Here is a 13,962-nt window from a genome sequence, read left to right as displayed (position 1 = left end):
CCTTACAGCATCCAGATAAATGACAACGAATTCCTTTAAACTAACTAGTATATATTTTTATGTTAGTACTTTTTAATAAATGAATAAGTAATTCAATAGACTATTTTTTAAATATTTTCTAATCGTAATTAATATATTTCACTACTTAGATTCTGGATATAATCCAATATCCATGAAGTATCATCACTAATAGTTTTTCGTTACCTGCTAATAATTATTTTTAGTTTTGCATATTAGCACCTGATAAACTATTGTTAATGTTTCTCATGTCACTTGTTATTTGCTTTATTTTTGGTAATGAATCGTCAATGGTTTTGTTAATAATTGTTACTAATGACAATTTACCAATATTTGGAAAATAGGCACTACTAGAAGCAAAGGAAGTATTAGGGACTAATTCAATTCTACTGACTATCGGATTATTTACTAATTACAAATAATTACTAGTAGCATAAACAATTTTCGTTTTAAAAGATGAAATTTATTTCCAGTGCACAGGTGAAGTTGTCCAGCTGTAATCCACCTTTGGCAGTTGGGCAAAAGGTAGGTTACTAAACAAGATCATAACAAAGTTCCCAGTGCCAGCTACAGGGTAATGGTGTTTTCAACAGCATGTCTTTATGATACAGCAGTGCATGAATGTAGACTCGTAGCATGTGGCTGTCAACACTGGAATAGGGGGGGTGTTCCTACACTTTGGGACCGCCCTCTGGATGAAGCGGAGCCATTTACCACAGCAATGTCAGCCCAATCCACGGCTGGGGAAATGCACATTGCACGCTCCTTGTGTATTTCCATCGCAGCATAGAAAATAACGGGTCGAGTAGCCTACTACGGAGCGATGGCACCGCCGACTGACGCGTCTTCTGAACAGCCTCACGGATCCCAGGAAAAAAATGCTCGTGGGAATTTAAAGGAACATTGATTTTGCTGTATTTTAAAGCATCGCATCAACTCCGCTCACGCTACCAAAACGTGATTGAAGCTGATTTATCTGATGATGGTTTTCTAGAACAAACTGTTCAGTTTTGGCCATCACAACGCAGACTGAAGATCCAATCCATCACCGATGCGTTAATCGCAAGTCCGTCGCCGCGTTGCTTGTCTTCTTGATATCAGAATAAGAACATCTGTGATTCATAGGAGCCAGCTGCACCAGCTCTATAGTATTCGAGCATCCTTCCGCCAGTGTGCATCATCATCACCATCATCATCATCATCATCGCGCCCTGCAGGTCCATCGCAAGAGGGAGGATCCGCAGAGGAAATCTCCGGGCAACACCACACATTCAGAGGATGCTTTGGATGTAAAATAAATAACGATGGGGAAAGATCATGAATTACTTCAAGCGGTGAAGACTGAGGACCTGATGACGGTGCAGAAGCTCCTGCAGAGGCCCAAACCCGGGAAAGCAAGTAGGTCTTGCTTGATTTTTAAAAAAATGCGTTTGCATTATTGCTTACCATGTTGTCATGGCTGGTAGGCAAGAGAGATCGTAAGTTGTTGGGTGTACTTTCTGATGAGAAGGAGAACACTTGCCCTACCTTTTAATTATGGCTGTATGTTTAGGATTTCACTCAAGGTGTTGAAAATACCAGAATATGTTGTGTTTTGGGTGCTGATGCTCTCAACAAGCTTCCTAACTGGCATTATCAACAAGGTCAATCAGCTTGGTGAACATCTTGGTTTTGTTGGTCCACCAAGACCAGCATAAACCAGCATGGCAATTCATTACTGGGCTGAGCTGGTCTTTTTCAGAATTATATGTCCCATGTTGAATACTGTGATGTTCCAGACTTTCATATGATTATGGAGCTGATCCTGATGAGCATCACATCACTTTTTTTATTTTAATCAATGATAAATGTTTTTGAAAGCCCAATGTATTCACTTGATTTGCAATGTGATTCGGATGCTTTCCCCTTCGTAAAGGGGCGTTTAAGAGGTGGAATACTGTTTGTGCGTGGCGTGCATAAAAAAAGAGTTATATGAACATTTTTAGGTGTAAAATGTTTTTCAACAGGCAACAACTTCTAGACAAAGCTGGGTGGTAAACATGATTTATTTTTAGAAGGGGGGGGGGGGGGGGGATGCATTTCATATGGTGAGAAAAACACTCTCCCATTGAGAACTAGATTTGCTTGGCAGGTTCACACTATCATCTGAAAAGCAAGCGTGAACATTCATATGCCCACCTGGACTGAGCTTCTCATCGATGTTCTGCCTTGAATACCACAAACTGAGCTGGCTGCACATCAGGATGCATTGTGCTGGTCTGCTTTCTGTCTCCTCCACCACATCTGTGACATTATCAACAGCATCTCACACAACAGCTCGACTGAGATTTCTTTGTCTTACGTGCCTGTCTGCGCAGAGCATGTTTGGATTATAATAACCCCTGGGGCTCAAGGCAGAGAGCCACAGCCGTCATGACGCTCAGAGCACCAGGCTGTGTCTCGGCACTCGTCTGCCTGTTCTCCAGTGTGGCAGCAGCACACTCCTGCTCTGCTAAACACTGCCCCCTGTAATGATGGGGTGAACGAGCATGAGGTGCATCCACATCACTGCACTTTCACAATAGGAGAGAGAGGAATGAGCTGCCAGCGAGCTTCATCACATGGCTTCTTGCCATCGAAGCAACACGTAGATTTATTCTGTAAACGATGACAGCTTTTTGACATTGAATATGTATGATGCCGCTCTGTGGGAAAAGCAAAATCTTGGAGTATTATGTCTTTTATAGTTGGTTATTTCAGGTCATGGTTGATTATTGTAAGTCATTTCACTTAGGAAGACTCAAATTGTGTTTATGAAAATCTGTGTTGAGTTCACATGTTCATGTAACATAGTTTTTTGTCACTCAAACAATGAGTCTGCTTCAAACAGAGAGTGATATGCCTCTGTGAAAGTGTTGTTGGTTAGCTTTTATGTAAAGCTCCACCTCTGTATTGGAAACACAAAGCTACCCAGAAGCCAATTAGTTCCAGTCAGAGCAACTGCAGTCTCCTGTTTGACAGTGATTGGTTGGGCTGGATGCTCTCTGTGCTCTGTAACAAAGTTTTGGTCAATTGACTGAAATGCAGCACCTGCATTTGTTTTGTACGAAAATCCTATTATTATAAAATCATAGCTTATTAGTTTAAGGACTGTAGCTTTGAACAATCAAGTGCCTGGTGTCGTTGATGCCAACTTTGAATTGTTGTGTGTTTGACACATGCAAGTTCCCTTATACATTTGTAAACATTTTTAATATGAATGTAGAGTTTATTTCTGGTTATTACTAGATGCCTAGATGTACTTTTACATTGGTACAGCATTTAATTTAATTTTAAAGGGGTCCTATTATGCTTTTGAACTTTTTCAACATTAGTTAGTGTGTAATGTTGCTATTTGAGCATAAAAAACATCTGCAAGGTTACAAAGCTCAAAGTCCACTCCAAAGGGAGATATTCTTATATATAAATATATATATATATTTAAACGCTTTTTTCCTGGGCTTTGTGAAGTCACAATGCTACTCATTTAAATAATCCCCACCCACGGAATTCGCAAAAAAAGGTGCGAGGCCTGGCTGAGCTGCTGCTATGTCAAAGAGACGCTGTTTTTTCCACCCCTTTTCCAAAACTCATTTGTTTGACCTTCCTAAGGCTGATGAGAGTGGTTAAAATTGATTATAAGCACTGTTGCTAAAAATTATACCCCAACATTTATCTGTGTGCTGCACATTTTACGGAGAACAGTAGACAGACAGAGTACAATGCAGGCTATACGCACAAAAGCTTCTCCTGAAATGGAGCAGTCCCCAATTTGTCGGGACAATCTGTTGTTTGTGGATCACAACTTGTAAGTATGTCTTATTATTTGTAGTTGCGTTTCTATTAACAGTTCCTATTATAAGTTTAATAGTTGCCATGATGTAAACAAAGGGCAAAGCGTTTGCCTCTGCTAGCCTGCTAACTAACATTACAGTACTGATGTAGGCTAGTGTTTACTGTAGCATTTGTAAGCTCTTGCTTTTGTAAGACTGTTCACCGCCCCTTAGGAAAATTAACCATGGTTTTGTGATCGATTACTGTTTGTATTACCATAGTTTTCAGACAAATATCATAATTAAATGGTGTAGAACATCGTACCTAAAATGTATAAGAAAATTACGGGGGGCAAAACACACCACTCTGAAAATTTCCTGTGAAATCTGTTCTTGTAAAGTCCGTTCTGGACGATCCTCTTGTTAACATTCTGAATTCTGAATCAGGCTTGAATTGGTTTGAAATTGACGCCATCCTTAATATTTACACCTTTCCCAAACACACACTAAGTCGTGCCAATCAACAATCACAGCACATTTCGTATTTCGGAAAGAGGGGCTTCATGGAAATCGGAACTAAACGGTGCTGTTATAATGTATATCTATCTATCTATCTATCTATCTATCTATCTAAAAATAGCTTGCATCACGTAAAATATTGGCAATATTATGAGGTGAGTTCAGACAACATCATTAAACATCCCTCAAAAAGTGAAACCAAGCTGCTGGCCGAGCTCATATTTGCACTCACTGCCAGTCAATATTAAGACAGTGGCTTGGAGCCCTGTAGCTAATCCAAGTAATCATTACTTTCACTGCTTAGTGTGATGATTGAATTACAGTGCAGATGGCTTTGAGTGAGTCGCAGAAGAGAGAGAAAGAAAGGAGGAAAGAGTGCTGGGAGAGAAAGCAAGAGAAGCAGAAATACATCAGTTACTCTGAGTCTGACATAACGAAACGTTCACATCTCACTGGACGGTTGGCCACCTTTGGGGGATTTTAGTGGTGAGCATGACTCTAGTGCAGATGTCTCACGCAAGAAGCGTTTGTTTCTCAATGGGGGTGAAGCTCCTTTTCTGTTCATTTATCCGAAGTACTGAGGTCTGAATTCTGAGGTGTTACTGTGTGTATGAGCCCAGAGGGAGAGTGAATTGGAAAGAGTGTTTCCAGACGATTTCTGCGCAGCATTTTTCCACATATTCAGCACATTCTCCACCTTTTCCACAAGCATTCAATGCAGAACCCTACAGAAAGAACATCTGGAATATAGTATATCTTATTGCAGTAAATTGCTGATTAGATTCATTAGCATGAAGTGAGTGGAACATTGCAGAGCGTGACTCAACATACTGATGAAGACATGATGGGATGGGTTATCTATTCTCCACCTCTACAACCTGTTCACATATCCCAGCAGCAATTAGAGACAAGCTATTTTAGCAGTCGAAGCATATGGGGTCCCAAAGGAAAAAAAAAACTCGCTCACTCTGCTTTCCTCTGCCGGCTTGATTCTGATGTTTTGGAGTGAAATAAATCTTGTGAGAAAATGAAAGTAGGGGTTTAGTATAGTGTAGTGCTATATTGATGGATGACAGTCAGCTCACCGAAGTACTAATACTGTTGAGATTGGTTGGAGGATTTTTTTTCACTGTATATAAGCTCAGAGTCTGCAGCGGGTCTCCATGGAGACATCATATGTGTGACTATCCAGGACAAGTGTAAATTAAATGTAGATGCTTGACATGGCATGCTTTATTAAATGTCCAAGGTTGGATATCTTATTGGGTGGTCAAATGTATAATATAGTTCAGTAAGTACTCACAAATCTCTCTAAAGAGCTGAACATCGAATTACACATTTGCGGTTGTCTTCCAGACCAGGATGTTTTCTCTTTGTACACAAATAATTAAAATAAATCCTAATAAAAAAACAGAGTGAACACAGAAATAGTGGTTGTATTTGCTTGTATTCACCCTGTATTATGAAGCCCATGCATATTGCTGAATATTAAGCTTTTAAGATATAAAACACCTTTGTCTAAGAAATGGGTAATTTTTTTTAATACTATATTTAGCTGTGGAATAGACATTTATTTAGTTGCTATTGAGTCAAAGCAGACCCCCCCCCCCCCCCCCCCCCAATAACATCGATGACAGGACAAAAACTGTTAGAGCTGTCAATTTATGATAAAGTTTCTTATTCTGTTAATATCTTATGTAATTAAAAAGCAACTTGATGTGATATTCAAAATATGTTTTTGAAATTAAAAAGTTTTTTTTTAGTAGACTAAATTGTATTAGTCTATTTTAGACTAATAACTGGAAATGGTTATGCAAAATGTTTAAGTGCTCAATTTGTTAACATTAGTTAATACGGTAACACTTTAGTTAGGGTCCAATTATTGCATTTAACTAGTTGCTTGTTAGCATGCATATTACTAGGATATTGGCTGTTTATACTTATAAAGCACATATTAATGCCTTATTTCTGCATGACCATATTCAACATCCCATAATCCAACCCAATACCTTACAACTATATACAACTTAACAACTACCTTACTAACTATTAGTAAGCACTAAGCAGAAATTAGGAGTTTATTGAGGAAAAAAACGTAGTTAATATAATAGTGAGAATTGGACCCTAAACAAAAGTGTTACCGTTAATTCATTAGGTATCATAAACAAACAATGTACAACTTTTTTATCTGCATTTATTAACCTACATTAATGTTAACATACTATTATACATTGTTAATTCATGTTCATTCAAAATACATGTTAATTGATAATACTTGAAATACTAATGGATTAGAATTGTATATGAAGAAATTAACATTAAACAGTTTAATTCAGTAAATGCTTTGATAGTATTGTTCATTGTTATTTTGTGCATTAACTATTATATGAATGTAATTTATTCCTGTGATGTCAAAGCTGAATTTTCAGCATCATTACTGCAGTCTTCACTGTCACATGATCCTTCAGAATCATTCTAATATGATAATTTGATGCTTAAAGAAGCATTTCTTATTGTAATACATGTTGAAAAAAGTTGTGTTGCATAATATTTTTGGGGAAACTGTGATGCTTTTATGGACTCATTGATGAAAAGACAACAGCATTTATTTGAAATAGAACAATGTTAAGTCTTTAATAAGTTTAATGCATCCTTGCTGAATAAAACATATGTGCATCTATATCATTTGATAAAGGATTTGATACCATATTGTGCAAATTTCCTTCCCAATTGTAATGGCTGCTGACCCTGTGAGCACATATCCATCCAGATCTCCTCATTCACACTCCAGATGGGAACTTTAATCATGCCTGAGTCTGTAAGGATCAGATGGATTCAGGTTTGCTAGATATGTGATCCATTTGTCTGCTGTAGCCCGGCAAATATGGCCTCCAGACAAGAGACATCTGCACTATTTCTCAGCCGACAGACACAATTCTCCACACAGCTGCCTGTCGGTCAGCTCACTCCAATCCAACATCTGGATGTGAAGATCCTCAATATCTCTCAAGATTCTTTATTTTCAGTTACATTGGGTTTACTGAGTCACTCTTAGTGAGTCACTCATTAAATCTGTTTATTTGCAGTGAGGATTATGATTAATGACTCTTGCAGTGACTGTCCTTAGAAACTCATACTAATAATAATGTAAAAAAGTGTGTGTACTTTCCAAAGGTTTAGTAAAAATGTGAAAATCTGTGGTGATGGCATGGAATATATTTCAGAATATGTAAGAAAGAAGGAGGTACTCACTTAATAACATTAGAAATTGATTGAATTGAAGAAAAAGGGTGTTCTTTAAATAAAAAGTAACCATTAATGATATAGAATACAGATTAAAGTATTCATATGAATGTGTGCTGTAATACATTAAAAGTTATGTTTATTTCACTTTATTTATATTAAAAAACAGCCTTAAAATTCAGTTTCAGTTATCAACATTCTGCTATATTGTTAGTTTTCAGGCGATGTTCTGTAACACTGCAGCATATAAGAAATGACAAAACACACAGTCCACTTTTTCCACCCTCTCTCTCCGTCCACCCACCTCCACTATACCCACAACTCCATTGTGTGAGGTTACATAACAGCATCCTCTGTTTCTCTTCACACCTCTCATTGATGTTCACAATAGCGCAAGGTTTTATAGACTTTTTGAACCGTACAAGGGCATTTTTCAATTTTTCAAACGTATGAAATCATCAAAACTGCAATTATGCTCTCAAGGCTATCATAAGGAAACTTAAACAGATTTCATGTGTACCATGCTGTGGTGTCTGATCAAAGTGATAGCGATAAGCACATTTATACATGCCAGAGTATGTGGCTGGAATCAGCAACAGTTAATGTGCTTAAGAATGCTGCCGCCTCCTCTACCTCCAGGATTATGTGGGTCAGGTCCCCAGATTAAGGTCATGTGTTGTAAATGCTCCAGGGGACCAAGGCAAAAACGGGACAATGGGTGGTTGACATTTTCTTAGTCAACTATTGTTGTGTTACACATACTACAACTGATACCTCATTTCTTTCTATATTATCTCTGCTTTTACAAAATGCAAAAAGGTCATACATTCTATATATTATATATACATTCTCATATATTCTTCTGACAGAACTTCAGAAACACTGTCAAAATAGTCTCCCACACATTCTCCAAGAGTGTCATCTCTGCTTCCCTAGCTCCCATGTGTAGGATTGTTTCATTTGTATAATTTTTCTTTTAAATAAACCTCTTGCCGCTCACCAGATCACACTTTCCCAGAGGGGGCGATTGAAGCCAGGCATTTGTCTCTGCAACCGACCCAGTCTGTTGAGGAAATGGACATTTTCTCCCCCTTGTGACATTAATCTTCCTCCCAGTGTAGCTCCAAGTTATTTCAAACCAATCTAGTCTGTGAATTAATTCTCTGCACTCAGGCCCACTTTTAATAAATCATAACTCGCACTTTGTGATAAATCAGTCACGCGCATGGCAAAAGTTTCACCTTTTTGAACTGTTTTCTTTGCCTGTTCTCTTTTAGCGATAATGAATTTTCTAATGGATTCCTGATGATGTCATGTATTACATCCCTATCAAGCAGAGAGGATAAAAACACATTTCCCTAAGCTTTTCCATTTGATGAGACCTCATTGCTTGAAATGGCAATTAACAAATTTAAGTTATAATCAGATTTTCCAATAATATTCTACAATTTTTTTTTTCCATTTGACCTGTTTGTCTTATCTTAACATGCACAGACCATATAACAAGCTAGCCTCTAATAATGGATCTAATTGAACTTTATGATGAAAGGTTTTGGAATGCCCTTTAAGATCCATCTTTAATCTGGTCAGAACTGCATCTTGGTACTGAATGTTGAAAAAACATTTCCCATTTGTCTTCAGTTCAAAGAATTTATTCCACTATTCTTGTTCTCTCAATAGTGAAAGGGCTTGTAGATGCTTTGATGAGAGCAATCAGTAGGCTGTTTGCATAAAGATCCTTTTCTTTGTGTTGTCTGAGGTTGAAGGTAAAAAATATCATGGAGACGGTCTACGTTCTATAACTGAAGCCTGTTCACACTAATTAAATCCCTGGAGGTTATTGAGTCGTTGTGCTATTGTTTTCTAATATGCATTCAAACTCCATGTCATAGCCATAGCCTTTATTGTGCCGCTGCTCATTCACATAAAGTTCTTTCTTATGTCACAAAGAAAATGTCATTCAGACACTTTGTCTTTGCAAATCACTGTCAGTGTGAACTCCTCTTTAAGACATAATTCATTCAAGATTCATCCATTATGATTGTGTTCATACATGGTCATAATACATCTTATTTTGTGAAAATGCATGTTTCCATACTGTATGTGGCTACGTTGTGGCTCACAATACTTGGCTTTGCCAAACCAACATAGTACAATTACTCGTGGAAATCTGAGTGACTTGTAAGATTTCAGTTTCCTCAACTCTTAATTGATATAATCATGGAGCCTTCACGTGCTATGGTAATTATGGTAAATACCAAAAGCCGACGTGGAAAATGCACATGAACACCCCCTCATGTGGTATTTTCCACTGGGCAGCTCGTAGAATATTTTGATGCACGAGTTGCCGAGATGAGATAACCTTTGACCTTTTCAAAATGGCAGAGAGCAACGCAAGAGTTGTGAATGGTTAAGCATTGTACACAACTAAACGTTTTTTGCTACTGTTAGCGGATAGTTTTTGTAGCCTATACAATGTTGTGTCATTAACAATTGTAATATAATGCGTTAACACTCAGTGTCAGTTTTAAAAATACCGTTATGGTTTGGTGTTACCTACCCAGAGCAGATGCTAGCTAGCAATCAAAGTTATTCACTTTATGTATGCGTGTATGTATGGTAGGCCTTATTACAACAACACTGTTTTTGAGCTGCTAGGAAAGATTAGGCTAGTAGCTATGCTTCACATAAGGGTAGACCTAGCGTTTGCAGCTAAAACAGAAATATTAGCTCTATTAACTCCCTTGTCCTTAAAAAAATCTCTACTATTCATGATCTAGAAAATATACAGCATATTATTTACCGTTTGAGTTTTGATAAGTCATCTTCTTGCTGTAGCAGATGACTTAAGCAATCTAAAATTGTTTTAGCCAAACAACAGGTCTGGATCTGTGAGTCCATCTTTTCCCTACATTACGACAACAAAAGCACTTGAACACAACACACTGGTAAATACCAGTTCACAAGTGGAAAATATCATCTTTTCCATAGCACGTGAAGGCTCCATTATAATGGTAACTACACAGTAACTATATTAACATCCACACAATTGAGCGATAATGCTGCAGTTTTGTCATCAGCCTTTTGAAATCCTTAAGCTCTTTAAAGTCAGCTGAATTCTGAATCGCTGTCAGTGTTTTATCATTCATCAGCTGAATTTTTTTTGTGAAAGTGATTCCAATGATATCGTTCATCTGTGTCGTTGTTATACCAGTGGTGTGGACTTTACTATTCACATAGAATTAGAACAATTGTTAACATTTTCTTGTTACAGTTATCGTCCTTGGTGTTAACTGCCTTTAATCCAAAATGCAAATAACTGTTCCTGAATGTAATGCGGCGCTAACAACCACCAAAATAGACAAATGCAATTTTGATCTAGGTTGGAAACTAGTTAACATTTAGTTTGAAAGCTCAATTTAACCGTTGTGTAATTTACAGTCAGAGATGTCCATTGAGAAAAGGGCTTATCTTGTATTTGGATTTCCGCACTAAGGATTATAATCTGCAACTGGTTATTATTGAGAATTGAATTTCATGCCTATTGACCCAGTGACTGGTATCTCACCTCTCATCAGGCTCTGCAGGTTGAGGATGTTTCCCAGCAATCATAGCAGCCCTAGCCTACTGGTGGACTGTTTGCTGGCCTAAAGAGATCGGTTCAAATATCAGGCTGTTTCTCCTGTGTGTGTGCTAATGGTGCCCAACAGGGCAGCGGGCAGATGGTGCCAGGGTTTACAGGTGCCACACTGTGAGAGTGGTCCTGGCAGAGATTAGGGACTGAGAGCGCTCGTGTTGGGACGCCCAGGATGAAGATAAAAAAGTTGCCCATAGTTGATGATGCTGTTTGCTATGGAGATTCACATATATTTTTGTCTAGTTCAGCTCTTTGGCTGTGATAAAGTTGGATGCATACTGCATTGAGCTGAGCATACATTCCTTCAGACTGTGGCATCACTCAGGAGTAGCTCTAGATAACAGATGCCTTGTCCTGGGGATCTGTCAGACCCATCCATGCTTTTCTTATCGTTTGCTATCTTTCTCTCTCTCTCTCTCTCTCTCTCTCTCTCTCTCTCTCTCTCTCTCTCTCAAACAGATGCCTTCGTCCTGCAGTGATGTGTGGGTAGAGAAGGCCCTCCAGCACCAAATTATACTTGACATTTTTTGTTGAATCTGTAATTTTCCTAGCTTTCAACAGACAGCTTTTAGTCTCATATATTTAAAGTCAGTATGAAATGGAAGTTGCGATTGCTTTTCATCCCTATTGTGACATATATCTGAGTGAAATGGCTTCTCAAATGAGAAAAATATGTCATTGTGTCAATAAGATGTCAATAACAATTCTCAAGTTTGATTTTGTAATGACTTTAAAGGAATAGTTCATAGTAAAAAACAACAACAAAAAAACAAACAATAAAAAAACATTCTGTCATTATTTACTTCCCCTCATGCCATTTCAAACCTGTATGATCTTCTGTAATCCTCCCCTTCAATAGGCTGTTAAATGGTGGGCTGTTGCAATGTTGAACTCAGGGCCCCTATTTGTGAATGATTCATTCAGACCAGTTTTGTGAACTGGACCAACCGATTTATTGAAACGATCAAACTTAAAAGAATGTTTCAATGTTACTGTGACAATCAGGGTGGGGCCGAGAGCAGTGGGAATGGAGCAGGCCGGTGGTGTGAGTGCTAATGAGTGTCACCTGCGCGCCACACCGGTCTCGAGTCTCACGGAGGAGCTCCAGAAGGGTAAAAGGAGGATTGACAACAGTGAGGGACAAGAGAGGACCAGGCCTGGACTTTATGTTGTTGCCTTGCTTTAGTTTATGCGTCAGTCGTCTGTGAGGGGCTGCCGCTTTATTTTCGATTTGTTGTTTATTTATTTTGTGATTCAAGTTTTACGTTGAATGTTTGTCGGTTTCCGCCTCCTTCTTCCCTGAACACAAACCTTGTTACAGTTACATTCTGGCATGCTTTGCAAGGTCATATTAGCCTGGCTAACGTCAGACCTCGTCTCATTGAGACGTGGTCTGGGAACCACATGTTAATTTTCTCGTAATTGAGGCGTGGTTTACGAATGCCCAGAGCTGTTTATTGGGCGCTACGAATGTCTATCAAATGCGCCTGTACGTAGCTCATAGCCAATTATATTGTCGTTTCAATTATACCAGATGACGTATGTAGAGCGACAGAAATTCGACGAGGAAGAAGATGATGGGTCAGAGATTCATGTGTACACGATGGCGTTCAGCGACTAAACTACTTAGAACACTATCTAAGGCTGCATCGAAAGGTAACTTCGCGTCTGATGCCATGTTGGATCCATAAATATAAACAAACTGCTTCGGTGTGTCGCATAGACGTCGTCGTCGTCTTGCTGCTCCCTCCCCGTTCTGTGATTGGTTCCCTTTTTGAGGGGAAAATCTGGTCCATGGTGTCCAGGCTGCCTAGCAGCGTGAATAAAATCACGCTGCGCACAAGGCAGCATGAAGAAACCCAGGCTAAGGTCATATATGAATTTAATGAGTGTTTCCCATGGGTATGTTTGAGTGTCTGTCTAACAGTAGCTTGCTCACGTATTAGACTACTCATACTACTCATGAATGCGTCAAGAAGAGCTAGAACTGAATAATAACTTAAATATTGGCCCGTTTCTCAAAAATATTGTTTGGCTTCGAAAGACATGAAAAAAGAGTATGGAAACTTTTGATTCTTTCACCTTTTGCATCCTGCAGAAGAAAGAAATTCATCAGGTTTGGAACAACATGAAGATGAGTAAATGCTGACAGGATTATTATTTTTGGGTGAACTATGGAAAATAGCAAGCTACAGTAGTGTTTGAGTGTAGATAGACTACTCTCAAACATATCCATGGGAAGCACTCAATAATTTACATGACCTTGCAAAGTTTGCCAGAATGTAACAGTGAGTCGACTGCTGGAATTACCCTTATTAACAATGTTTCACAGCTAACATTTGAAATACTATATTCCCACGCTCATTTATATTGTGGTGTGTCTTTTGACTCCAAGTATATCATTGTATGTCTGTTCACCCCACCCTTAAACCAATATCCATGGAGATGACTTACAAAAATGGGTTATTGTGGCAACTTGCATTTCCAGTTTCAGCTATAGAATTAGTCTCATTGTCAGCGCCTTGTTTGGATAGATGATAAGCCACACTGATAGCGCTCCATGAATATATAATTTGAGAAGTGCTGCCAGCTCCTTACCAACATCATACTATCAGCGTGTGTTATCTTAGAGCGCAGCTCCAGCTGTTAGCTAAAGTGCAGTGTTAAGCTTAAGTGGAGGCTCTTCAGGAGCTTGACAGGGTCTATGAGCTGGAACACACTGCAGTGAACGGGAGCTGTTCTTCAGAGAGTCCA

General features: G+C 38.6%; 1 protein-coding gene across 8 annotated transcripts in view; it reads left to right on the top strand.

The window, feature by feature from the left end:
• The first annotated feature begins 297 nt into the window (after nt 1-297).
• The window catches only part of caskin1 (CASK interacting protein 1), a 109,486-nt gene continuing 95,821 nt past the window's right edge, over nt 298-13,962 (top strand). For 5 of the 8 annotated variants that reach the window (XM_084133935.1, XM_084133934.1, XM_084133940.1 and 2 more), the window contains exon 1: nt 299-1,416. In XM_084133935.1, coding sequence (XP_083990061.1) covers nt 1,323-1,416 — 94 coding nt within the window. In that variant the 5' untranslated portion in view covers nt 299-1,322. Of the gene's footprint in view, nt 1,417-13,962 lie in introns of all 8 variants that reach the window. The other 3 variants (XM_084133938.1, XM_084133937.1, XM_084133936.1) reach the window with 1 other exon arrangement.

Source organism: Abramis brama (assembly GCF_963993115.1).
Source record: "Abramis brama genome assembly, chromosome: 1".
Classification (NCBI taxonomy): domain Eukaryota; kingdom Metazoa; phylum Chordata; class Actinopteri; order Cypriniformes; family Leuciscidae; genus Abramis; species Abramis brama.
Note: the sequence above shows the minus strand (reverse complement) of the source record. Positions and strands in the feature narration are given on the sequence as shown.